Source organism: Callithrix jacchus, chromosome 9 (assembly GCF_049354715.1).
Source record: "Callithrix jacchus isolate 240 chromosome 9, calJac240_pri, whole genome shotgun sequence".
Taxonomy (NCBI): Eukaryota; Metazoa; Chordata; class Mammalia; order Primates; family Cebidae; genus Callithrix; species Callithrix jacchus.
Window position 1 is genome coordinate 116,894,622 of NC_133510.1, and position 27,759 is coordinate 116,922,380.

At 48.6% G+C, this 27,759-nt stretch overlaps 1 protein-coding gene across 9 annotated transcripts in view; it reads right to left on the bottom strand.

Annotated features, from left to right (window-relative positions):
• The window catches only part of RBM19 (RNA binding motif protein 19), a 142,811-nt gene that overhangs the window by 73,543 nt on the left and 41,509 nt on the right, over positions 1–27,759 (bottom strand). For all 9 annotated transcript variants that reach the window (XR_013522404.1, XR_013522403.1, XR_013522402.1 and 6 more), the window contains 3 exons: positions 24,989–25,068; positions 23,082–23,137; positions 19,964–20,080 (listed from right to left, as the gene is read on the bottom strand). Coding sequence is in view for 5 of the 9 variants with exons in the window: in XM_078338132.1 (XP_078194258.1) it covers positions 19,964–20,080; positions 23,082–23,137; positions 24,989–25,068 (253 nt within the window). In the remaining 4 variants the exon portion in view is untranslated. The remainder of the gene's footprint in view (positions 1–19,963; positions 20,081–23,081; positions 23,138–24,988; positions 25,069–27,759) is intronic.

Below are 27,759 nucleotides of genomic sequence, written 5' to 3' on the forward strand. Positions count from 1 at the left end.
TCTGGAAGTAGATGAGGAATCTACCTGCTTCCAGAACTGCATTTTCCTGAAAAGAGAGTAATAAGCTACAAACCTACTTCTCCAAATGAAGGTCTGGGCTAGGACTCAAAGCTTGTGCTATCTGAGAGCAGAGTCCAAGTGCTGGCTAAAGTGCTTTGCCGATGCTCAGGTGGGACACATCCTCGTGAGATGACACTATGGCCACAACTGGGACAGTCACATGCCTGAGCATTTTGATATTGGACAAGAGCTGCCCTTCACCTGAGCAAAGCCCCGCCCCAAGCCCGCTCTTCTGGCCAGAGGACAAGGCCCATGACGGGGACGTGGCACACATGAGAACCACTTAGGCCAGCAGCCAGGGAACCTCATTCATCAAGGCTTCTGTGCAGCATGCACAGTGATAGCTAACATTCGCAAGGATGAACCAGGGCCCAGCAGGTCCTGAACCACCTTCTGGATCATCAAAGATTTCAATTACACTCCATCAAGTTCCCACGTTAAGTATATTTTATTATAGTCTAATTCCCTGGAAAGTGGCCATCTATGGTATTGCTGGTAACTCTCCATTAACCTGCAAGGTGCCTGCCAGGACGCTCAGTGCCTCACCTTGGTTGGGCTGGACGGAGTGTGTCAGTCCATGAGGGATGAGGGGGCAGGAGGGTGAGCGGCTGGGAGGGAAACACAGTCAGGACCAGCTCTCAATCACACAACGTGCCTGGCTCCAAAGCCCTCTCCTCATCTGTGAAATGGGCTGCCTGGCCTCCTCAGAGTGAAGGATAGGTAGGGCATTACAAAAGATGAGGAGAGTTACATGGGTGAAATCGCCAAGTTTGCCAGACATGTGTCAGAGAGGGGAAGATGCCTAATGATACGGAAAATACGACACCATTTTCTCTAAATGGACAAAACACTATCGCATCCGTCGCCTAGGGGTTCACATTCATACAAAATGCAACCACAAAGCTCTGGAAGGAGATTCGCAAATGAGTGGCATGAATTTCTCTGGGGAGGAGGGTGGCATGAGAATTGGGTGGCAGTGGATGAAAGGATATCTTGGCCTTAAATTTTTCTTTCAGCAACAAAAACATACTCATGTTTTCATTGTGCAACTAAATGTTATTTTTTAAAAAGAAAAAACCCTATATATAGAATTATATATAGGAGATACACTATATCTATATCTATAGGAGTATATATAGGATATATACTATATCTATATAGGATTACATATAGAATACATTTATAGAGAGAGAGTGTGTGTGTATACAAATCCAAGATATACATTTTTTTCTCTCTCATATATACATGTACCTATCTATATATCTCTCTCTACACCTATCTATAGATATATATGCAGAGAGAAGAAAGGGAGAGACACTCGTGTGCTGGGTGCATGGGAAGGGTTCAATAAAAGATGGACGATTATAATTAGGCCATTTTTGCATGTCAAAATGATCACTTATTAGCATTTTTCTGTCATTTAATCTGTCAAGGGTCAGCTAAACGGTATCCCAATCCATGAGGTCGCTGGAGGTAGCTAGAATGAGGGCAGAAACGAAAACGAAGCAAACCAAACGGAAATGCCCTGGGCCCTGGGTCCACCTATCTTCCTAGTAATGTGCTTTGTTCGCTTGCCCCAGTGCAGGGAAAACCAGGCGAATCCTCCGGAATGCGAGGGCCCCATCACATGCCGCGCTTAGAGCTCCCGGGAATTTCTGGGCTCGGGGGCGTGTCCAACTTAAAGGCTCGGGCCAAGGCTGTCCCCACAAGCTCCGCCCCCATGGGAGGAGTCACATCCCGGCTCCCACCTGGAGGACCAGCCCTTGCCAGGAACACTGGGAGGCACGGACATTACAGTGAAGAGAATTAATTTTCTTCTGAGACTTTTATGTTTTAGATGCTCTTGTGACACCCTTTGAGATGTCTGCAGGCAGCCTGGGGTTTTTTCCAAAATCTGGGCTGAGAAATCAATGCTCTGAAATGCATTTAACAAGAGAACAGAACAGAGGTGAGGAGAAGGGAGGTGGGAGGAAGAGTGAATACCCTGGATACCAATCCCAGCGCTCCCAGGACGACGGTGAAATGGATGAAGAGTCGAAACAAAATGGAATCCTGAGGCCCACAGAGCCTTTCTGGCTCTACTACGACAAAAGAATCTCTCCTATTTATTGAGTGCTGATTTTGCACCAAACACCAGGCTGCAGAATTTTTTCACGGCACTCCTAGGCCAAAAGAATTACCTACCGGCTTGTTTATTAAGTAGTTTGGGCTAAACAATTTGACAGTAGCAGTTTACACCATCTCTGACAGATGTGGCTGTTTCTCTCAGAAATCTGAAATAGCCCACAGGGAGCTGTCAGTTCATGGTGGCACCCTGAGGTGCCTTGGCACACAGTTTGGGAACCATGGCTCTGGGCCAATGGCTTTACTTCAGTGACTTTACTGAGACTTCCCAATAGACCTGGCAAGTACTTATTACGACCTCCATTTTGCAGATGCAGATACTGACAGTCAGTTGTTTTTTTTTGTTGTTGTTTTAAATGTTTTTGAGACAGTCTTGCTCTGTCGCGCAGGGTGGACTGCACTGGCGCCATCTCAGCTCACCACAACCTTTGCTTCCTGGGTTCAAGAGATTTTCCTGCCTCAGCCTCCCAAGTAGCTGGGATTACAGGCATCCACCACTACACTCAGCTAAGTTTTGTATTTTTAGTAGAGATGTGTTTTCACCCTGTTGGCCAGGCTGGTCTCAAACTTATGAGCTCAAGTAATCTATCTGCCTCGGCCTCCCAAAGCACTGGGATTACAGGCATTGAGTCACGGTGCCTGGCCCAGAGTGTTTAAATAACTTGTCCAAGTGTGACAGCTGAAGGAGGTAAGATTCAAACACCAATCAGCTACTCAGGAGGCTGAGGTGGGAGAATCACTTGAGGCCAGGAGTTCAAGACTAGCCTGGGCAATACAGCCAAGACTCTGTCTCTTAAAAACAAACAGATACACCAGTGTGATAGACTCTCAGGGTGGCCACATTTGGTCATGCAGGTTGAATACTGCACAATCCTAGAGGCCGCCACTCCTGCAGATTACAGTTCTGATCATCTGAATCGCTCTGCTAGCAGTTGTGGCTTGAATGAGCACAAAGCCTCCAGCTGCAGTAGCCCTTCTCTCTTCACTGAGCAAACCTCTTGCTTTCACTTCTACGATTACCTGATCAGAGCCTCTGGCCACATCCCATTCCCAGGTAAACAGACTCACAGGACATGCCAAGGAGCGCCAGAAGCTTCATTTACCCTTGGTGGCCAAGTAGCAAAAGGACCAACTCCAATAGGTAACTTGCATCAAAACCAGCAGCATTTCAGCCACACAGGGGCTTGGCTGGGAAAAAGATCTACAGGTCTAAGTGAACCTGAGAGGTATCCTGGACCTGAAATCCGGACTAAAGTAAGAGTCCAGGTAATGGAACAGTTTCCCTAATTAGGGCCTGCTGCCTCTCAGATACATCTGGGCATATATACCTGTGCATGTGTGTTGAGGGTGGGGTGCGGGTGGAGAGGATTTGTTCTTTGTGTAGGATAAGTTTTACATTTTTCTGTTTTTATTTAGACAGTCTGATTTTTAACATGTGTACATACATGTGTATCCTGATAGAACCGTGAAGAGATGTCAGAGCCTATACTGGACCTCAGTGACAAGCAAGTGACATCCTCCAGACATGCCGCCTTTGGACGCTGGAGTGTTCATGTCTCTGTACCTAACCAACTGGCAACAAGAGATCAATTCACTGGGAAGAGCAATGAAACATTTTTCTGTTCCCAATTCCAAGAGGAATTGGTTATCCATTCATTCAGATTTCAGTAACACTACAATGCTAACTTTTATTTTGAAGTGATCAGGATAGAACCAATAGGCAACGCTGCATGAAAAGGGGTGTTTGATGACCGGCAAGACTCAGAGAAGCAAGAGGTCTAATCGTGCTGAACCAGCAGATGAAGCCTTCAATTCGGTATTCTCATCTTGCAGGAGCACTTACTTATGCAAACAGGCATTCTCTGCATTAGTATTACTGACGTAAAAGAACCGAAACAGATTATGGATCTGGACCTGAGGCTACATCTTTCTAATATTAAAACCCACGTTCTGAATTTAGTTTCTGCAAAACGACATCATCCGTCACGCTAAAATAATGTTGTTAATTTGAATTTTATTGATTTTAAATTTTGTTTGTATTTAACGTGAAATTGTGTTTTGGTTTTATAGTCCTAAAAGAACCATAAGCACGAGTTGTCAGTTTATTCTGAGTTTTATATTTGTACCTAGTTAAATAACATAATGATAAAAATATTTACATTATCACGATGGGGAAGGACTGTGAGATTTTTGTTTTACTCTAAAAGGGCTCTCTATACATTGCTCAAGTTTGAGAAACAGTGTGATGGCCCAAGATTCCATGCAGTGTTCCTATAGAAATGAAACTCAGAGACCATTACATCGCTGGGAGTTCATTTACTTCAGTTTCCTTGGGGAGGATCAGAAAGGTTAGGTGATTTTTCTAAGAGCACACAGCTAGTTAGTAGCAGGGCTGGGAGTCACAGCCTCGTCCCAAGGCTCCCTAGTCTATTACAGAAGTGCGAGGCAGGAGCCACAATAGAGATGACAGCAACCTTAAGCTGGGAGTGATCCCAAGTGCTTCACCAACCTCACTGACCTAGTATTTTACAGCACACCAGACACAGCTATTACTCCTCCCATTTTACAGAGACAGACACTGAGTCCCAGAGAACTCATCAGACCAAGTTACTAAGGCAAGACAAAACAGCATGCACAACCGGGCCTCTACCCTGAGGGTTTTAATGGGGTGAGTCTTGTATCCACCTCCCCCTAAACCAAGACAGTTCCTTCCCATTCTGGAGTTCATGGTTGTTTCTGTAACCTAGCACCTGGCGCAGTCCCTGCCTCATTAGAGATGCTTAGTAAATATTTGCTAAACCGACAAGTTATTTCTTCACTAAAAAGCAGTATTTGAGACCTCCCATTTCCATGGAAGGCTCTGTGACGTGTAAGGGGAGAGAAGCTGTTCCTAAAGAGAAGTCCCCCAAGCTGTCTGGGGCTCTCTGCTGCCTTTCAGCACCCAGAACGCTGGGAGACATGGCGCACAATTATCAGCTCCAACAATGAGCCGATGGCGGCCCTCTGAGCAAGCCCAGACAAAGCACAGAGACCTTGCAGCTGAAAAGGCTCTGAATGCAGACAGGAGAGGTGTGAAAGCAAGGTTAGAGTGAGCTGCTGCGGCTGCTGGGGACAGGAGGGGAGGAATGAGGGCGCACAATGCCACCCTTGCCCCGGGGACATGCATGCTCTCCCTGGGGCACCCCGTTTCACTGTCTGAGCTTTTGTCGCCCACTCTGGAACCAGTCTAGGCGTGCAGCGAGGGAAATTGCCAGCTGCAGCAGAAGACCGAGTCTGCGAAACCTCAAAGGAAGGATGAAAACAACAGCAAAAAAAAACCCTTCTCAGTGCTCAGGGTTAATTATTTATTTATTTATTTAAAGGAGGCAAACTAAGGAGGCTTCCATGTGGCCCTGACTTGGGACTGCTTGACCAGTTAGTCTGGCAGATGGAAACGGTCTCATGGCAGATAAATGGCATATTCTTAGGCAAGTACGTGCAGCTGTTGACTTATCAAAGACGCTGCCCCTACGTCTGTGGCAGACATCACTAATCAATTTCGATGCCATTTTCCTGGAGCCCAAACAGTTTCAATCCTCCTGCACAGGGTTCCAGGCAGCCATGATCAATGGGTTTGTGTTGGCTTGGAAATGGCAGGCCTATACCCTTCATGGAATCATTCAACAAATGAGGCCCCAAGAGGTCACGTTATCACAGGAGGTCATGCAGCAGGGCCCAGGCCAGAATTCAGGTCTCCTGACTCCCTGGCTGGTGTTTTTTTTTTTTGTTTTTTTTTTTTTTTTTCTCACTTGTAAAATCACACGGGCTCCTTTCCAAGCTGGCAGCCAGCTCCTGATGAAAGAGGAAGAAGGACAGCATGAAGACAAGAACTCAGCTAACCTGAGCATGTCCTCTGAGCAAGTGGCACTTCTCCTGGCTTGAGTAGCAGTAACTTTTACAGCCTCCGATCATCTCCTGGTGGACATATTTGTAGGACGATTAAAAAGGAGAAGGGTGGGCAAAGCCAGCTTCTCCAATGAAGAAGGTATCACTCAGTACATATCCCTCCCAAACTCCTTAGGGCTGCATTCTTAGAGCTCTTAAATGGGGAAGGGCATGTTCTTAGAAACAGGGCTTTGTGCCCATCCTGAAATACGGAGAATCTGGAGAGACACAGACAGGAGCCTAAGCAAGTTCCGCACTGGTTTCTTTGCTTTCTGAAAAGGTCTGGAAAGATCCCCAAACTGTTTCCTCACACTGCAAACTGAAGTTTAATATTTTCTACATTTGTTATAGTACAAGGTTCATGTATGAACCTACTAAATACAGACCCAAATAAAATGTACCTACTAGGTCAGCCTTTTGACTTCCTTAGGTACAGTTAGCCTAAGTAATAAAGTATATACATTGTCTCTATGGAGTATAAAAGCTGGGATAATTTCTTTTCCCCCACCTTCCCCCGCTGTCTGTTGACTCTGTGGCAGCTGAATGTTAGGTTCCCTTCTGATCAAGGAACCACCACCCACAGCTGACCCCAAAGCCTAGAGGATTGTACCTTCTTTGACCCCATACAAGAGGAAGTTTCACACAGAGAGTAAGCCTGGCCTCTCACTCCAACAGGAATTCTTTATTTATTTATGATGGAGTCTTACTCTGTCCCCCAGGATGGAGTGTAGTGGTACGATCTCGGCTCATTGCAACCTCCACCTCCTAGCTTCGAGTGCTTCTGCCTCAGCCTCCCAAGTAGCTGGGACTACAGGCACTGGCCACCACACCCAGCTATTTTTTTTTTGTATTTTTGGTAGAGATGGGGTTTCACCATGTTGAATAGGCTGGTCTTGAACTCCTGACTTCAGGTGCTCTGCCCACCTCAGCCTCCCAAAGTGCTGAGATTACAGGCCTCAGCTACCATGCCTGGCCCCAGGAATTCCTTCTTAAGTATCCTTAACAGTTGCCCTTGACATCACTTGCTTACCCCGGACGATGGGCAACTCATTACTGTAGGAAATGGGCTTTTTCTAATGCTTTATGGTTGGGGATATTCCTTTTTAAAAAACCTTTTAATTTGAGATCATTATACATCTGTATGTAGTTGTAAGACAGAATCAGAGAGATCTTATTCTGATCCCTTACCCAGTTTCTCTCAGTGGTGACACCTCGTAAAACTAAGTACAATGCTGTCATCAGAAAATCAACATTAATAAAACAATTCACCTTCCTCAGATTTCACTAGTTTTACATGTGGTCATCTGCATGTATGTACTGAGTTCCATGAAATCTGATGAGTAGTTATGAGTGTTCGCCTCAGTGAAAACACAGAATGGTTCTATCAAAAGGACCCCGTGAGCTATCTTCTGATAAACACAGCCACCTGCCTCCCTCCTATCTCTCGAATTTTGTCATTTCAAGAACATTATATAGCTGGGCATCATGGCTCACACCTGTAATCCCAGCACTTTGGGAGGCAGACAGAGGAGGACTGCTTGAGCTCCGGAATTCAAGACCAGCCTGGGTAACATCCCTATCTCTACAAAAAAATTAAAAAACTAGACGGGCGTGGTAGCTTGTAATCTCAGTTACCTCAGGAGGCTGGGGCAGGAGGATCCCTTGAGCCCAGGAATTTGAGGCTGCAGTGAGCAATGATTATACTACTGTACTCTAGCCTGGGCAACCAAATGAGTCCCTGTCTCAAAAAAAAAGACATTATATAAGTGGAATCACACAGTATGTCATGTCAGCTTTTCAGGATTATCTTTTTCTATTCAGTAAAAATCTCTGGAGATTTGGCTGCATTGTTCTGTGAATGAAAGTTTGTCCATTTTTACTCCTGAGTAGCATCCCACGCCTTGAACATACCAGTTTGTTCAGCCATGTTCCTACTGAAAGACAAGGGTTGTTTCCGTGTTTTGGCTATTTATGAATAAAGGTATTACGATCATGTACAGATTTCTTTTTTTGGAGGGGGGTAGCAGCTTTATTGAGATATAATTCACATCTCATACAATTCACCTATTTGAGGTACACAACTCGATGGTTTTTGCTATCTGTACAGAGCTGTGCAACCCTTGCCACAGTCAATTCTAGAACATTTTCATTACCTCAAATAGAAGTCCTGTACCATTTGTCCAGCGCCTCCGACCTACCTTCCCCTTCCCTAAGCAACTGGGAATCGACCTTCAGTCTCTACCGACATGCCCACAGTCATCCCTCGGAATCCACAAGGGATCGATTCCAGGGCTCTCATGGGTACCAAAATCCAGGGATGCTCATGTCCCATCTGCATATTTTCGATCTGTGGGTGGTGGAATCTGTGGGTGGAATATGTGGATGTGGAACCTACAGATACAGACTGTATTCCGGACCTTTCACATCAATGGAATCATAAGATATACGGCCTTTTGCGTCTGGCTTCTTTCACTCAGCATCATGTTTTCAAGGTTCATCCACGTTATCAGTAGTTCATTCCTATTTCTGGCCAAATAACATTCCATTGTATGAATACACCCCATTTGGTTATCAAATCATGAGCTGACTGACACATGAATCTGTTTTTGTGTGAATGTGAGTTTCCATTTCTCTGGTATTGATGCCCAAGAGTGCAATCGCTGGGTCATAGGAAAGAGCACATTCTACTTTGTAGGAAACTGTCCACACAATCCAGTTTCTCGGCATCATTCTCAGCATTTTGTGTCACCACTATTTTTTATTTTAGCCATCCTGACACTTTCACATATATTCGTTTAATTTTGCCCTCAGCAGAAATCTGATGTTCAGTGACATTTGCTCCAAGTCAGAGCCCTGAATACTCCTCTTGGGCATTCCTTCTGTAGGCTGGCCAACCGTTGATCTATCTTGATATAATTTGGGTAGTTCCTGTCTCCCTACTAAAACAAGAGGATATACTTACTTACTTTACCCACTAAAAGATGGATTTAAGATGTGGTCATGCCACAGAGGAGTTGAGACCTGTGGGATCTGGACCATGGGATTCTGTTGAGCTACATCCCACAGCTGGTTAATGTGAACCCTGGAGTCCACTAAGAACTCAAGATCTTTTTCTTGAAATAAGAAGGTATCAGGCAAGGACACCTACATTCTGTCTTTGGGCCATTCCCTTAGTGGAACTGATTCCTTGGCACTTTGTATTCACTACCTGGTACCTGTGCTCATATCTTCCAGGTGAACCATCATTTCCTTGGATGGTGGTTATCCTGAGGGCAGGAGGGGGGCTCTTTAAAACTGGCAGAGTGCTGTACTGCCAATGAGCATGTGGTATTTGTGGACTGCCCTGGATAAGCATTGTGGACAGCAAAACCTCAAGGGTGATGCTTGGAAAGATAGGCATGTTGTAAGGGCTCAACAGATACGGGCTGAGTGGGCACATGAAAGAGTTAAAAAAAAACCTCTTTCCCTTGAATTCATAATAGGAAAGACAGCACAGGAAGAGCATCTGCAAGCGCGAATACGACGTTGCCACTTGCGCGGGTTTTATAGCTGGGAAGCCATCTAACTGGTGCGCTTTAGTTCCCTAGGCTTCTTGGGGGAGGAACCAATGAAATCCTGAGCACAAAAGCACTTCAGGGCCCCAGCAGGGCCCTTGGGTAAGGTGCTATGCAGACATCGGGAGGTAATGTGAATGGTGCCTCGCTCACGCAGGCAGAGAACGCAGCAGAGAGGACCATCAATACTGCAAATGCTGGCGCTGTAGCTGACATGCATGGATCCCAACAGGAATGCTCACAGAAGCCCCCAAACACACACAGACACACAGCCAGAGGAGCTGAGGAACACAGCCTTGGCAATACGACTGTGGCCAGTGGTTATTTGTGAGGAGACGGTGTGTATGTGGAGTGGGGCTGCGAGGGACACACATCCCGCCAAGATGGCACCTCTCTCAGACTTTCCCATCCCCAAAGGTGGCCAATCACCCAGCTAACTGCTTAGGACCTAAATAAAGGCGTCATCTGTGATCCCTCTCTCTGCCACAGCCCTCACCAAAGTCACCAGCAAACATATTCCCAAAGTGACCTGGCCACTTCCACCGCCAATGCCTAGTCCAAGCCACAGTCAGTTCTGGCCCAGGTGAGGCAAAAACCCCCTCTTGGGTCTCCTCCCACCTGCACATCCCCCTGAGAGACTTTTCTCCTTACAATATCTTTTACAAATGTAAGTCAAGAAGCACTAGCGGCCAACCCCAGCCAGGCAATCATGAGAAAGAACAAAGCCACTGGATATCAAGTCTATTACAAAGCCTTGGTAATTAACACAGGGTGGTATTGGCATGGGGGCAGACAAATAGACCTGGGAGCAGATTAGAGTCAGAAGCAGACCCTCACACACAGTCACCTGATTTATGACAAAATCAATGCTGCAGAGGGAGGGAAAAGAATGATCTTTGCAATAAATGATATTGGGCCAATTGAATATCCACATGGAAAAAAAATGCTCCTTGGTCTCTACCTCACGCCATATACAAAAATCAATGCCAGATGGATTGCATACCTTGATGTGAAGGGTCAAAGAGAAGCCTTTCCTTTTAGAGAAAAATATAGGTGGCCACCTTCATGAGCTCAAAAGAGGCAAGGATCTTCTAACAGACATAAAAAGTTCTAACCAGGAAGGAGAAAAACAGCAGTGACAGTAACTAAATGAAGAGCCTCTGTTCCTCAAAGGACACCACTGAGAGGATGAAGGCAATCCACAGAATGAGAGACACTGCAATCACACAGTCCAGAATACAGAAGGTTAAATACAAATTAATTAGAAAATTGAAAAGAAAATAAATTTGAAAATCAGACAACCGTTTTTGAAAATGTGCAAAAGACTTGAACAGACATCCAAATGGCTCATAAACATGCGAGAAAACATTTGATTTCCTGAACTATTAGGGAAGCACAAATTAGAACAATAATGCAGTAATACCACCTACCAGAATGGCTAAGGGAAAGACGACACCAAGGGTGGACAAGGACGAGGGTCACCAGAACACCGTAAACTGACCGTGAAAGGAAGCACAAACTGATACAACCACTTTGGAAACTTGCCTGAAAATAAGGGTCTACTAAAGCTAAAATATGCACACCCTGTGCCCCCTGCAATTCCACACCTACAGAGACACCCAACAGAGACGCAAGCCTGTGGTCGCCAAAAAAATGCTCAGAGGAGCAGTATTTGAAATAGCCCGAACTCTGCCAACTACCCAAATGCTCATTGGTAAGATGGGTAAGTAGACTGCAACATGTTCACACAATGGAATTCTACATGGTCACAGGAATGAACGGATTACAACTGCAACGTGATAACACGTGCGAATCTCAGAAACAGAATGATGAGCAAAGAAGCCAAAGAATATATGTTACAGTTCGATTTACAGAAAGTACAAAAACAGGCAACACTAATACATGTTTTTAGAAGTTAAGAGAGTGACTGCTCGTGGTGGGGGCAGGTAGTGACTGGAAGAGGGCGCTGGGCAGGGGCTAGTGGGAAATGTCCTGCCTTTCGAGCTGGGTGCTGGTTACATAGTTGTGCTGAATTTGTGACCACTTGCCACACTGTCCACTTAGGATCTGTGCACTTTTCTGTACGCATGCTAGCCGCAATCACGCGGGCAAGGCTGGTCCTGCTTCGTCAGGGCTCAACATTTACTGCCTCTGATCTGCACACAGTCACTCCTTCACCCCTCCAGGTCTCCATGAGAATGTGCCCTGCTTGGAGAAGCCTTAACTGATTGCCTGCACTGGGTGAAGAGTGTCTCCCAAATGATGTCCACTTGAAACCTGTAATGTGACCTTCTTTGGAAACAGGACCTTTGGAGATATGATTAAGGTCAGATGGGATCATATGGATTAACGTGGGTCCTGGTGTCCTTAACAGCAGAAGGCACAGAAAGAACACCAGAGACGACAGAGGCAGAGACAGGACTGACACAGCCCCATGCCAAGCAATAGCAGGACTGGCAGCAGCCCCCCAGGAGCGGGAGGAGGTGAGGAAGGATTCCCCCTGCAGCCTTTGGAGGCAGCGTGGCCCCGCCCACACCTTGAATTGGGACTTGTGGCTTCTGGAACTGTGAGAATACCCGTCTGCTGTTTTAAGGCCCCTGCCTGTGGCACGTTGTCATGGCAGCCACAGACACCCATACCGGTCTCATTCTCATCCCTCCTAGCTCTTGCTTTAGCCGTCTTCAGGGCACTCATGCCACCATGTCACAGGGTTTATTTGTTCACTTCTTTACTCTCCCCACCCCAACCACCACTAGAACATAAGAGTCATGAGGGCAGAAACTTTGCCACCTTCACAGCCACCTTCCCAGTGCCCAGCAATGCACTTGGTACAGAGAGAGGTTCCACTGACACCAGAGAAATAGCAGGGGAATAAATCTGCCTCTCCCTCAGTGCAGAGGAGACAGAAGCGCACGGTGTACACTGAATGAATGAAAGCACGCATCTGTTCCATCCTTTCAAACCTCAGCTAAGCAGGAAAAGCAAGAATACCCTGGTAAGAAAACAGGGCATGTTTCATGAGTGGGGAAATAACCTGATCCTCCCAGCCAGTCCTCCAAGGGGGTCGACAGGACTTAGCTTTATTTGTAACCCCTGTATGTTTTATAAGGGGGAGAAAGAAAAACACCTCATTTGTGTAACTGAAACTAAAGAACCACAAACCCCGATCTCTGATTTCAGGTTCTCAGTGCTCTGTGAAGACGTGCCACATCCCCAATTAGGCCTTGTGTTTAACTGAGCCCCGGGGTTGGCAAACTTTTCCCAGCAAGGGCCAGAGAGTCGATATTTGGAAATAGGACCTTTGCAGATGTAATCAAGACAGGATGAGGTCATATGGAGGAGGCTGCAAGCTCTTCACTGTTGCAGTAGCCCCACAGCACCGGGCAATAATGAGTGAGTGTAGCTGGAGCTGGCCAACGGCTGTGATGCCCCATGACCTAGGGCCTCTCTGTGGAGGTGGATTTAGGAGGAGATGACCTGTGCAGAGGAGAGACACCTGGGGACAGCCCCATCTTCCTCACCCATCCCTTTGAGAACTTGGCTTTAGGGTTTTCTCCTGCCTCATACACCCCACTCAACCCATCCTGCCTGGCTGGCTCTCAGGAGCTGCCCAAGCCTGAGTTTTGCAGAGCTTCTTCTGGGAAAGCCTGGAGAATGGGAAGTCCTTCCCCATCCTGCTCTGAGTCTCTGCCCTGGCAGATGAAAGGGTCAAAGCTTTTGGAAAAGTACTTCTGACAACCAGGAGTCAATCGGGCAGTGACCCCATGCCTGCACGGTGGAGACAAGGAGGTGTGCAGGGAACTTGGGCCAGCGAGCTGTCCTCGGCCCTCCCTCCACTGTCACGGTCACTGCAAGAGGAAATGAGAAGGCCAGGAGGCAAGGGACGGACACACTCTCACAAAGCAGGCACAACAGGTGCAGGGATGGGGGTGGGGACAGGAGAGGCAAGCTGTGTAATTAAGATCTCCGGACACCTGTTGTGCTCTCGCCCATTCACACCCTAACAGGTGGTTCACACCTCGAGGAAGAAAATAGCAAAAAGAAAAAAAAGAAAAGAAAAGATGCTGAGATCAAAGGAGAAAAGCAGCTCTCCATCTGCAGCCCAAGGGCTCACCAGACATCCCTGACCCCTGCGGGCAGTTTCAGGGGGATGAGTGAAGCTCTGGAAGGAGAGCTGGTTGTGCTGCTGCAGAGCTGTGTGACCTCGGGCAGACGACTGAACTTTTCTGTGCTTTACCTCTCATTTCTACTAGGATTGTATTGAGAAGGGCTTCACACAGTGGGTATGTGCTCCACAAACATCATCACAGCACCAGCTATGTAGCAGGCACCTGGAGACACGGCAGTGAGCCTGTCAGTGTCCCAGCTTATATTCGGCGGTTGGGGGTCAGTACACTAAGCAACCACATGGAGCAGCTCCAAGGGGAGCTGAGGCAGCTGGGGTGCCCTGGCCAGGGGTCAGGAGTTAGTCAGTGGAGGAGTGTGCTGAAGGCCTCATTTTATATTTTATTTTATTTTTTTAGAGACAGGGTCTCACTCTGTTGCACAGGCTGGAGTGCAGTGGCATGATTATACCTCACTGCAAACTCGGACTACCAGCCTCAATTTTCCTGCCTCAGCCTCTGAGTAGCTGGGACTACAAGAGCGCCATACAGCTCAGCTAATTTTGGTATTTTTGGTAGATATGGGGTCTTGCTATGTTGTCCAGGCTGGTCTCAAATTCCGAGCCTCAAAGGATCCTCCTGCTTTTGGCCTCCCAAAGTGCAGAAACAGACTTTTAGTACATGCTACCTTGGTGACGGCCACGTGGGCAGTTTTCTCTCAGGGGCCACACTCAAGGAAAAGCTGAAACCCCAACCAAGGTTACGCTCTTACAGATGTCCACCCGACTCCAATGGCTGGAAGGCAATGTGAAACACCTGTCGGTAAAAATGAAGGGAGGGAGCGGTGAAGGAGAAGAAATCTGGTCTTGACTATGAACCTGTGGACGCCAGCTTCCCATGGAGAAGACAGCAGAAACTTACTGGTGGAAAGTGAGCTGGGGGACTCTGCAGTACCGTGTGGGGACAGGCTAAGTGTCAGCCACCCAAGCCTTCCTTCTCACCTCCGTGTTCATAAACCTAACACCAAATGGTGCTCCTGATGAGGCGGGTCCCCGGAAGGAAACCCAGTAATGACAGCTATGCTGGCCAGGAGCTTTTCATGAGCCCGGCACTATGCTAGGTGTCTCACATATCTAACTCATCTTTGATCACCCACCTGTAAGGCAGGTTCTTTTCATCCCCATTTTACAGATGAGGAAAACTGAGGCTCTGAGAGCTAAAGTGACATAGCACAGGAAGGGAGAAGTGCACTGAGCCCACAGATTTATCCCCAGAACTGACTCTTCACCACGACTTGACCTGGCCTGGACTGCAGAGCTGCCTGGACATTCCCACGCCATCCTCAGAGAGGCAGGCCTGAAACGCGTTCCTTAGCAGTAATCCACAGAGGGCCTTAGTGACAATCATGACAGTGACAGACATGCTCCCATAAACGCCTCCCTCCTCTGGTCAGCCTGTCCACCCATCCTCTCCCTGGGCCTTTCACCACCTGGGCAGAGAGGCAGGGGAGGTAGACGCACTCTTCATTCCCATCCTGCAGACGAGGAAACCAACCTGGCCAATGGCCACAGCACACCCTGGCTCTAAACTTCCCAATCCTTCCACTGGTTCACAGGCAAAACTGGCTACATAATTTGCAGGGCCTGGTGCAAAATAAAAATCCAGGACCCCTTGTTCAAACATTACTAAGAATTTCAAGATGGTGACAGCAGTGCCTTTAACTGAGGGTGAGGCCGGCCCTGTTTACAAAACCTCCTTCCTGGAAAACAGAGGGCAGCACCTGCCAGAACCCAGTGGCTCAGACCGGGCTGCCCCATGGACTATGACAGAACTAGGCAAGCTGAGGGTCCTCCTGGGAATAGCACCCTTACTGTCTGTACCTCAGTCTCCTCATCGGAGAGGTCGAAGGCAGGCTGAACAACAGGCCTACCATGTTGGGCTGCTGTGTGGACAAACTGATACAGAGACTGCGTGGACATGGTTCGCCCCATGTCCCATGCCTCCTGAGCGCCTGTATTAGCCAACTCTGTTTTAACACCACTTTCAGCTTTGGAAATGGGGGCAGAAACAAGACCCTCTCCACCAAACGCTTGAGCTCGGCACACGTGTGCTGTGTATCAGCAGGGGAGCCCCAAGTGCAAGCTTCATTTGCATGTAGAGAGGTAGGCCCGATCCAGGCCCAAAAGTGCCTCTCTGCCCTGGGCTTTCCCCAGAGGAGATGGGGAAAGACGAAAATAAACAACATGGCAAAACACGTGTGTGCAACACACCTACCCCAGAGCAAACCCAGACGGGGGGAGGCGGGGAAGCCCAGTCTCCATCTCCTTCCTTCCTTCTTTCAGATCCACACTGACCTAAGACTCGGGGCACCTGCCGGGTGAGCTGAGCGCCGGCCGTTTCTGTCCTTGCTCGAGCGCTGGGGTGAGAAGTTCGCATGCATATGCATACTTGCACAGTCCGGGGCACTCATTAGTGTGTCTTCCACATTTCCTTTTGGGGGGTAGATGGGGACTGGCTCAGCCTGCCCCTCAGGGTCCTTCCTGACTCTCTGCCCCAGAGCCCAGATGAATGGGACAGAGGATTACAGGATTACACCCTTTCTTTACAGGAAGGCTGAGAAGGAGGAAGGGCAAAGAAAAAACCAGGGAAACGCTGCCCAAAACCTTCAAGGCTTCAGCACTGCTGTTGAAGACCTGGGTTCTGTCAAGTCAGATTCAAACCCTGGGTTCAAATCCTGGCCCACCAGTTTGGTGCTGTTGAACACCACAGTGAACACTTATTAACTACCTGCTACCCTGCCAGGGGCTGCATTAGGTGCCTCAACTCCCCAGTCTCATTTCATCTTTACAGTCCTTGAGGCTGCTGAGTGTGGTGGTGGCCTGAGGCATCTGATGACCCAGTGGGTGGAATTTGGGCTCCAGAGTTGATTTCTTCACTGAGACACAGACATAAAACTTCTCTACTGGGCCATGGTGATGAATGGGCCCCTAGAAACATGAGACACTGCAGACCAAGGGGTCAGGGACATGAGAAAGAAATCAGCACTCACATATTACCATGGCATCATCACAAAGGGTGGCATATGTTATAACTAGTGTTACTATCTATCGCTAGTTTATGCCAGGGGAAACTGAGGTCCTAAAGGAGAGTCACAGAGAGGATGAGAATCGCTGTCCGCAAATCCACTGCTGTGCCTCTGAGTTTTCGAAAGCATAATCCTCGAATCGCCCCAGACAGTGATCCCACAGAAACACGGAAATGCAGTGCCTCCTGACGCCTGTCTGCTTTAACCCAGGCCTGGTTAGTTAAGGGCTGGAGTGAGGTGCAGAAGTCCGGGGGGAAGGCTGGTAGCCTCCAGGAAGGGCCCTGGTGCTGCTGCCTCAGGCTAGGAGGCCACCCCTCCCCTCCAGCAGGTGGGTGGCTTTAGGCCCTGCCCAGAGAATGCTCTCTGGAGCCCTGCACTCTCACCTGTACATTTGTCCCACTGGCCATCACTGTCAGATTCCTCTCTGGTCCTCCACAGAGAGAGACCTGGTTCTCTCCTGAAACGGCTACATGCCCTGTGCCCAGCACATTGCATGGTACAAATGACACGCTCGCTGTGGGACATGGTCCCACTGGAATGATCTGGAAGAAGATAGCTCCTTCTAGACCCAAAAGAACAGGTGGCAGAGAGGAGTGGCTCTGAGCTGGGGCTCTGGGTTAGACTGACTTAGATCTAAATCCCAGTTCAGCCGTGTGGTACTAGGCAGGATGCTTCCTCTCCCCAGTTTCCATCTCCAGTTTCTGTCTGGGTGCAAAAGGGATGACAGCATCCATCCCTCGCAGGGCTGCTGTGCGGCTTAACAGAGGTGACTCTGCATGGGAAGGTGTTCAACCTCAGAGCTCAGCACATAGCAAGCGTGTCATAAAAGGGAGTTGTGATTTTTATTACACCTGGTAGGACAAACCCACAGAGCCTGCCTGGCCAAACGGACCAGACTAGTTTCTCGAAACCCTGAAACCTTCCCCAGGCTAATGACCTTTACTAGCCAGTGGCTTTGTCTGAAATCCTGTCTGGGGCTTCCCTGGACAAGCTCTGCGAAGTCCCTGAGAAGGCTCACAGCGAGCCCTGCTGTCTGCGACGAGGAACTGCCTCCTGTCCCCAGCCGGAGTGCACAACAAAAGCAGGTAGGGCCCTCCACGCAAGGCTTATGTTTCCAGAGGTTTAAGAAAACTCTCCTCAGAACAATGGCAGGGAGAAGAGTCACCACATGTAATTATGTTCAGTGGACACTAATTCCCTGTCTTCTAAAAATATAATACGTGAGATCAAACGAAGTGCTCTCTCTTCCCTGTGGTCTTTTGTTTCCCAGGATAAGTGTCATCCTAAATATACTGCAGAACCAAGTGAAACTGTCATTTCGGCGGGATATTATTTCCCCATCAACATGCGCTCTTCTTAGCAAGCTCGTTTTAATCTGGCAGTTCTTAAATTGGACTCCTTTTAAAAAGCAGAGCATGTTAAAACAAGCAGACACACCGAGAGGCTACAGACATGTACCCTCCTGGAGCGACGACCTGATGTATTCCTCCACTGATTAACTGAGGTTTGGGGAAATGGGAAACCTCCCCCCAAGTCATGACCCCATCTCTCCGGGCTGTTCCTGCTGTGTAGGGTACCTGAGGATCAGAGCCAAGATCCTGCTTCCCAGATACAGGCAGCAAGGTTCTCCGCCTCAGCTCCCAGCTCACCACACATCATGTCTGTTCATGAACTACATACCAGTGTATGATTTACAGCAGAGGGGAAAAGAGGACGAGGATTTTTGAAGTTCCCCAAAGGGTTTCTTATTCTTTACACTACAGAGTGAGAGCAAAGAGGGTAGATGTCATACAAAGATAATTATTTCTCGTCTCCAAAACACAAGACTCTTTTGTATCCAGTTTACCTTGCAAGATGCTAACTGGCAACTCTAATAGAGGCTTCACTCTTGGCTCCTCATGCAAGCATAGAATGAAGGAACGAGACCTAGTACGTAGAATCCTAAATATTCGCCCATGTGCAGGCCACGGTGCTGCAGGTCCCCCAAGGTGTCCTGGATCCCACCCAGGCCTCAACAATGTGTTTGGGTGATGCTGACGTCATCTGCCGTTATATTCTGAGGGCAAGATGGTCTCTCTACTACCCCGCCCATGGCTGGGGAGGACCTTGGCTTCAAGCAGTTCCTTTTCATGCCCTGATATAAGGACACTTCTTTCATTGGGGGCTTGGTGCTGGGTGATGCCTACCTACTCTGAAAAGCCAAACACTGTAACATGCCAGTGTAGGGTTCACCAACTAGGGGCCCTGGGGCAGGCCAGACTGTCGTTTTTAAAAAGTGAATTAGTTGCTGATGAATTCCCCTTAAGAATTAAGAATCCACATGGCTAGTTTCTCTTTCAAAACATGGGAATTGGTCTTATGAAGCCTAAGTCCTATGTGGCATCCCAGCTGGATGAGCAGAGAGAGGCCCTCCTGCTGCTCAGCGCCCACACAGCCTGCTGCTGCTGTTACCTGCTGAATCAAGGCAGCTGTGTTTTCCACCCCTGTGCAAGCAGGTGTTGGGGGGCTGCTTTATGTCTACAGGTAATTCATCTTTATTTCCACAGAGCCATTTAGGCCAGTGGTCCCCAACCCTGGCTTGATGGACATTAGGATCCCCTGGGGCGCTTTTGGCAAAATACCCATGTCTGGACCCCACTGTTGAAAAATGGAATCCAACTCTCTGGGGGTGCGGCCTGAACAAAGGTGTGTTTTAGCAGTCGCCAGGTGGCTGGAATGTGTGGCTGAGGTGGAAAACCAGCATCTTAAACCAAAAAGGTGGCCTGGATGGAGGGAATTTCAAGCAGATCCTGGGGTAGGGCTGGGTTTTAGCCATTGGGGCCCCTGCCCCTCATGAACCTTGTGGATGGGGACAAGGAAGTCTGCCTGCCCTTTCTCTGTCTGCCCCAGAGAGGAGGCAGCTTGACTGTTTTGACTTTTTTCCTGCACAATGCTCTGGGGAGCCACATCTGAGATTAAGGGAGATAAATCAAAGGCAGCCAAAAGATGACCTTTGAAAGATCATTGCGTGGGGCTGTAGCGGAACCATCCAGGACCCAAAGGCCACTTCTCCGAGACTCGGGCAGGCTCCCTGCCCACACGCCAGCCCCCTGGCCTGAATGAGTGCTTCTTACCTGAAGAGCTCTCGGATCTCCCTGCTGTGGGCCTGGAAGGGGATGTTCCGCACCAGGATCTTGGAGGTGGTCTGCTTTCTAGGAATTTGTTTCTTCCGAGCGGATGTCACGGCTGGCCTGGAGGGTGGAGGGGAAAGGGTTCCAGTTATTCGGGGTTTCAGCAGTTCCTGCCCAACACTGGCTCCATTGCGCCTCCATCAGAATATTCAGGTGATGGATTCAAGGAGTGTGCATGGGGTTGGCAGGGCCAACATGAAAGGACAGGAAGGCCGTCTCCCACTAGTGATGGGACCCAAAACAGCTGCAGATGTCAGGGGACACATCCATGCTTAGGTGGCTGCCGCCCTTCATTTGAGAGACTCTGGGGCCACCAGGGACCTAAAGAGCATGCTAAGGGTGGGGCTGGTTTCTCACCAAACCCAATCTCTATTGTGCCTTTCTCTCCAGATGCAAAGACCCTGGTTAGTTTCCAAAGGTCTTGTTTCTGACACTTTGTCAAAAACCCAAGGAAGAGCATGTGGGGGCCTAACCATGGAGATGGACCAGGTGTCTTGTTGTTCTTGGGCTGTGCTCATACGGTAGCCATCAGCCACATGTGGTGAGTTAAATCTAAATTAAATGAAGCAAAACTAGGCTGGGTGCGGTGGCTCAAACCTGTAATTCCAGCACTTTGGGAGACCTAGGCAGGTGGATCACCTGAGATCAGGAGTTCAAGATCAGCCTGGCCAAGATAGTGAAACCGTGTTTCTACTAAAAATACAAAAATTAGCCAGGCATGGTGACAGGCACATGTAATCCCAGCTACTTGGGAGGCTGAGGCATGAGAAGCACTTGAAGCCAGGAGGTGAAGGTTGCAGTGAGCCAAGATCATACCAATGCACTCCAGCCTGCCTGGATGACAGGGTGAGACTTAATCTAAAAAATATAGAAGCAGCAAAATTACAAACTCACTTCCTCGGTTGCTGGGGTATCAGCCTCCAAGATGGTGCCCAGTGATCCCTGGCTCTTGGTGTTCATGTCCCTGTAATCCCCTCCCACTCTGTATTGGGGCAGGTCTGGGTGCCTGGCAGTATACAGCAGAGGGATGGTGTGTGAATTCCAAGACTAGGTCGCAGAAGACATTGTGGCCTTGTCCTTCCCCATTCTTGGATCACTCACTCTGGAGAGACCAGCTGCCATGCCAGGAGGACACTCCAGCAATCCCAGAAAGAGATTCCTGAGGTGAGGAACTGAGGCCTACTGCCAGCAGCTATGTGAGTGTGTCATCTTAACGACAGACCCACCTGCCCCAGCTGAGCCATCAGATGACTGCAGCCCTGGCCGATATCCTGACTATAACCTCATGCGAGACCCTGAGCCAGAATTCCCAGCTTAGCTGCTCCTGAATTCCTGGCCCATGAAACTGTGAGAGGATGTTTTGTTTTCAGCTGTTAAGTTCTGGGATACTTTGTGGTGCAGCAATAGAGAGCTAAAGCAGTTGTGCTTGCCACATCTCAAGGGCTAAATAGCCACATGTGGCAACTGGCTACCATCTTGGACAGAAGAGATGTAGAAGATTTCCACTGATGCAGAAGCTTCTATGGAATAGCACTGCCCTAGGGTGTCAACTCCTAAGGAAAAGCCATCCCCAGTGCCTAGGAGAGGTATGTGGTATGCAGTGGGTTTGCTGTAATTCTTTCTTGTGTAAAACAGTGTTTCCGTGAACACTGGCTAGGAAGTGAGACTCTGCAAGGCTGAATTCAGGCTGGATCTCTGGAGACAGGGTACTGGAAAGAGATCGCTGGCTCAGTGCTCATGGGCACTGAAGGTGCTGGGTGTTTAACACACAAACTCTAGTTAGCACATTTCACTTCAGAGGTAAAGTCACCCATTCAAGGTCACAGAGCTCCTGGATTAGAATCTAGACGTGTGGGGCTCAAAGGTGTGGGCTCCTTCTGTTATACTGGCAGCTCAGGAACCCCCACCAGACTCCTGAGGGCCCCTGTACCAACGATGCTTAACACAGCACAGACCACAATGGGTGAAAAACACCAGAGCTGGCCCAAGCTGGATTCACAAGAAGCAGTAACAAAGGAGAGAAGGAAAAAGAAAGGTCAATTCGTTGGCAGCTCATTTGCTGGATGACCACAACAAATGACGAACTTGTTGAAAACAGCCGAATAAATATCCAAAACCAGCTCTAGGATGGTTAGAGGCAGTCATTTTATCACCCGAGGCAAGTAGATGATAATGACAATGACGGCTTACGCTGGGCACCTGTTATGCGCCGGACACTTGCAAGCACCTCGGCTGTAATAGCTCATTTAGATGTACGAAGCAGGTGGAAATAGAGGAGCAAAACTCAATCTCCAAATAATCCCCCTACTTCAGCATACTGGTCATCGGGCAAATTGGTCTGCCTCCATCTCTAACACCTACTGAATCTCTTTCACATTAGCTGGAGGCTGGATTTGGAACTGTCATTCAGCCTAAGAAAGCACGCCCGGTAAAGTGGAACGTCTAGGTTTCTCAGCTGCTTCTGGTTTGTCCACAGCACCAGCAAACTCCAGCTGTTTGCCTGTTTCTCCTGCACTTGTTCCTTTCTTATTAAAAAAAAAAAAAAAGTGCAGCCGGGTGCGGTGGCTCATGCCTGTAATCCCAGCACTTTGGGAGGCTGAGGCAAGCAGATCACAAGGTCAGGAGATCGAGACCATCCTGGCCAACACAGTGAAACCCTGTCTCTACTGAAAATACAAAAAGTAGCTGGTGTGGTGGCATGTGCCTGTAGTCCCAGCTACTTGGGAGGCTGAGGAAGGAGAACTGCTTAGACCTGGGAGGTGGAGGTTGCACTGAGCTGAGATCATGCCACTGCACTCTAGCCTGGGCAACAGAGCAAGAATCCATCTCAAAAAAAAAAAGTGCATTAAACATTCACCCAAAGGACTAACATGATCGTAGTTAATCGGGAAAACTGGGGTTGGAGTTGGCAAATGCCAACTTAATTAGGCAGAGTCCTAAATGGTAAAGGCATAGGTGGAAAGGACAGGGAAGAGTTGTGAGACAGCCTCCAGGGTGGCTGGCACTTAGAACACAAAGCACCAGCTTGTAGGGAAGGAAACTGATGACATTGAAGACTCACTTAGTGGCTCGTTCTGAGATCCTCACTTCCAGCTTGTGGCCGTCCACAATGTGTCCCTAAGAGAGAAGACAACACAGCTCATCTCTGTCCTGAGAAATACTCACCCGAATCCTTGCCCTACACCAGAGCAGAGCCCTGGCTCGCAGATGGGAGACTGACTGTTCCCCAGAGAGCAGGGCTAGCTGGCCTCGAGGACAGAGGATGGCTTTATCCCAAAATGGCTCACACCAAGCCCAGGCAGCAGCTGGTGGTCAGAGACTCAGCCTTTGGATGCTCTCTAAAGCCATAGGTAGGCCTTGACCTTAATGACACTCAAGGGGCATGGAATTTTCCATTGTTTACAAGCATGTTCAGGCAAAGTAAGGCCCTCCGGTCTGGCTTGCAGAGAGAGTTGGGTTTAGTTTGTATGTTCCTGAAAAGTATTCTAAATTACAGCAGAGTTGTATCTAAAGCTAGGCTCTAACACTGGTCCCTCAAGGCAAAACTGCTGTATTAGCAAAATTACCCTTGAAAATCCCTTAAATCTCCCATAAAATACAGCACGCATAGCTTTGTAGGAACAATTCTTGGAGGCAATATTCACATATGCACTCATACAACGATGTCTAGAACATAATACAGTACACATGCAAAGTGAAATTTCACAGCATCTTACATCACATGAAAGAGAAATATGGACCACTGAATTTGCAGAGCTGATTTTAAGTTAAACTAATATACAGCCCCTGATCAGGAAGGGCCTAGGATGTGGGGCATTATGAAGGCAGCAGAGGACACCTTCTCAAGCTGCAAACACCTACTGAATCTCCTTCACACCAGCTGAAGGCCATCCTAGACAACATCATGCAGCTCTAAGAAAGTATATCCCATAAAGCAGCCCGTGTGGGGTCACAGAGCTCTGCAATTAGAACTTACAGGTGGTCCAAAATTTGCCCTTTGGGATGGTGCAAATCCCAGGCTGCTTTGCTCTCCACGGCCCCAGCTCCCCTCCCGCTAGAGGGTCCTGATCTGTCCTTGTACTTACGATCTAGCAGGAAGGCCTGTCTCCCTTCTCTGTCTGAATAGGATGCCGAGTCTCTGCCAAACAGCTTTTGGTTCAGCCTTGTTTTCCCCACCTTCTTCCACCCTGGCCAAGCCTGGATAACTCAAGGTTCTCCTACCCACCCCACTCATTGTCCCCTCTCCATGCCAGCAGCTGGAGAGGCTAGTGGAGAAGCCAGTGTGCCCACAGCCCTCTAATGGTCTCCCACTGCCTTTAGGCTGAGCAGTAAAATAGCCTAGAGGAGCCTGCCCTGCACACCTCTCTCCTCATCCTGCACCCTGAACTGCCACCTATGCCACCCCTGCCACAGTGGCCTCTTTGCTTTTCAAACGTACTAAGTTCATTCCCGCCTTACAGTCCCTCTGCACAGTGTTCCCTCCTCCCCAACTACTTCCCTCCTAGATCGTGGCGCAGCTGACTTCTGGCCAAGTAGGCGTGGATTCAACTGTCACCTCCTTAGAGGTGACCACACAACCCACATACCCTACGTCCACCCCCAACTCACAGCTTTTCTTCATGACCTGGTTCTGCATGTTTATTCAGGGGGCCATGGCCTGTCTACCCCAGCAGAAAGAGGGGCCCACGTGAGCAACCTCTCCCAGGCCTAGCACCATGCCTGGCACATGCCGGCCCTTGACAACAGTGCTACGGATGGAGTGAATGAACTATAGTGACCATGGAGTGTTGGGAAAGGTTCTTCATTTTTTTTTTCTTGGGCTACAGTCCCCCAGACACCTGGCAAAAGCAACGAGCCTAGTCAAGTGTAGACTTCACACACATTCCCACTCAATTTCAGAGGGCTGACGGGACCTCTCACTACCTGCCAAGCGCATCCGTGGCCCTCAGCTGAGAATCCTCACTTTACCTGGAGCTGCTTGAGAGCTTTCTGGGCTTGCTCTGGCTTCCTGTATTCCACAAATCCAAATCCCATGGAAAGCAGTGCTCCTAAGAGAGAGAGAGGTGGAAATCACACCAGTGGGTGGGGAAAGTGGAAGCACAAGGCCAAGTGCAAGGGCTGTGATGGCCCCAGACCTGTGCTGTATTTTCTCTTTTCTTTTCATACCTCTCTTCATTCCCCCAAAATTTTAGCCCCTGGCTTGCTGTTTATTACTAGTCATCTTGACGAATCAGCCAGTGAGGTTATATGGCAGCCACCTGAGGCCCATTTGACTTAATTAACAGATGACTGGCATAATAATTAACTTCATAATAGAATTCTGCTTTGGGAGGAAGATTGAACTAAGAGACATGACCATCGTGAAGGCAAGTGGCAAAGCCTCTACCTGGGCAGTCCTCTGCTGCCACACAGAAGGCCTGAAATGAACATGTGCAGAGTCAAATGCACCAAAGGTTTGCTCTTCACAAATATTTCTCACCAGCCAGTTACATTCAGTTCCTGGGTTTCAGATATAAAATCTGGATCATGTGGGTGACCGCATTATTCAAACTTCTCTGGTTCCTTACTTCTAGGTTGCAAGTAGCAAGAGTTCAGATAGCAAGAATACTGCAACAATTTCATCAGAAACTTCTGCTTCCTGACTACGCATAACGGCGGGGGGTGGGGAGGAGTGTTTTTATTGGGCACTAAAAAGCATACGATTCCTAATAAATTCTTGCCCTCTTGACATAAGATTTGATATCTCCTACCTTTCACCCCCAACCCAGCATCTCATACATATTTGTCAGGTTTATTCTTTATTGTTTTTTCACAGTTGAATTCAAAGAAGATTGACTTCACTCTGATGGATCCAGATGAGGCTTGAGGCTGTCTCCCTCTGCCTCACTTTGCAGTTCCTAGCTTTACCTGTACTGTGCTGTTTATGAGACCCATGCTCCTGCCTTTCGATTGACAGCAGATGCTATAAAATCGGAGCCAAGTGCACTAAGGAATTTCACTAATTCCCCATACATGGCTCAGACAGAACTGACAGTCAGTGCCACCCCACGGTGACTTTAAATGTTTGTTCTTCACGCAGATACTGCTCGAAAGCTCTCTTTTGAAGGCTTGAGGCTGTAGGTGGTGGGCTGGCGTGTCTGTGCACCTATGGGATTTTAAAAGCCCAGTGACTGTGTGAAAGGCAATCGTGAGAAGGTCAAGTTCATCTCTGAGTTACTGACACTATGCAGATCCATCTCTGCCACCATCCTCTGTGGGAAGCTGACCCCTATAGACAGCTTTACCTGGGCTCCCCAGATTCTTGGCTTCCCGTTGGGATGAGCCAGCAGGAGGCTATGATCTGGGATTGCAGGGAGGCAGGTCGCGGCGTGGAGAGAGACTGGAGTACTGGATCCCTCCACATATCCCCACCCGCCTCCTTGCTTTGGGTGGCTTTGCAGTGGCCATGTCCAATCCACGGCCACTACTCCCGCAGGTTATCTTGTGGCTCCAACTCTCAGCTAAGCTCTGGTCACACACTTTCCTCTAATGTCCCTCTAGGGTCAGCAGGGGGAAAGGCATTCTTCCTGTAGAACCCACTCCCTGGATATCCCCGTGGGCTCCCTCAGTCCAGCCACACCTCAGCTCCTTCCTTACGGACATCTCTGCTCCAACCCCAGCTCGGATACTGTTTCCTGCTGCAATGCTGACTGATATACTTTGTCTAGATTTTCCCCAAGCTCTCAAATACAGGCCCTTGAAAATGAGAGTGTATGCTTTAAGAGCTGCTTCTGACATGGAAAGATCAGATAACCACTTCTAAAACATGCTGAAGAGTGCTCCCCAGGAGTAGAAGGCCGGTCACACAGAGCATTTGACTGGGTGCAGTGAGAGGCAGAGACAGCCACCTTCACCTGCTAGCCTGGGAGTATCTCCATCTAGTCTGACCCCCATCCTGGACTTCAGCAACAACTTTTTTTTCCCTGAAATCCCCACAACTGGTCCTTCTCATCATTAACTTGGTACTTAGCTGCCTCTTCTTGCATCCCAAACTATATCTCAAGTCCCCGGAGAACAGGGGTAGTAAAGGATGAACTGTCTCTTCCTAGACTCACATGTAGAAATCCTGACCCCAGGATCTCAGATGTGACCTTATCTGAGACAGGCTCTCTACAGAGGTAACCAAGTGAAGATGAGATCATAGGTCAGGCACAGTGGCTCACGCCTGCAATCCTAGCACTTCGGGAGGCCAACACAGGCAGATCACTTGAGGTCAGGAGTTTACGACCAGACTGGCCAACATGGTGAAACCCCAACTCTACCACAAATACAAAAATTAGCCAGGCATGGTGGTGGATGCCTATAATCCCACCTACTTGGGAGGCTGAGGCATGAGAATCATTTGAACTTGGGAGATAGAGGTTGCAGTGAGCCGAGATCACACCACTGCACTCCAGCCTGGGTGACAGAGTGAGACTCTGTCTCGAAAAATAAAAATAAATAAAATGCAGTCATTAGGGTGGGCCCTAAATCCAATACGATTGGATGACTGCTGTCCTTTTAAAAAAGGTGTGAGTGGATTTGATCACAGGATGGGCATACACAAGGAGGATGCCCTGTGAACATGGAGGCAGCCATCTATAAGCCCAGGAGACAGGCCTGGGACAGATCTTCCCTCACAGCCCCCAGAAGGAACCAACTGTACTTGCACCTTGATCTCAGACTTCTAGACTCTGCGAGACAACACATTTCTGTCATTT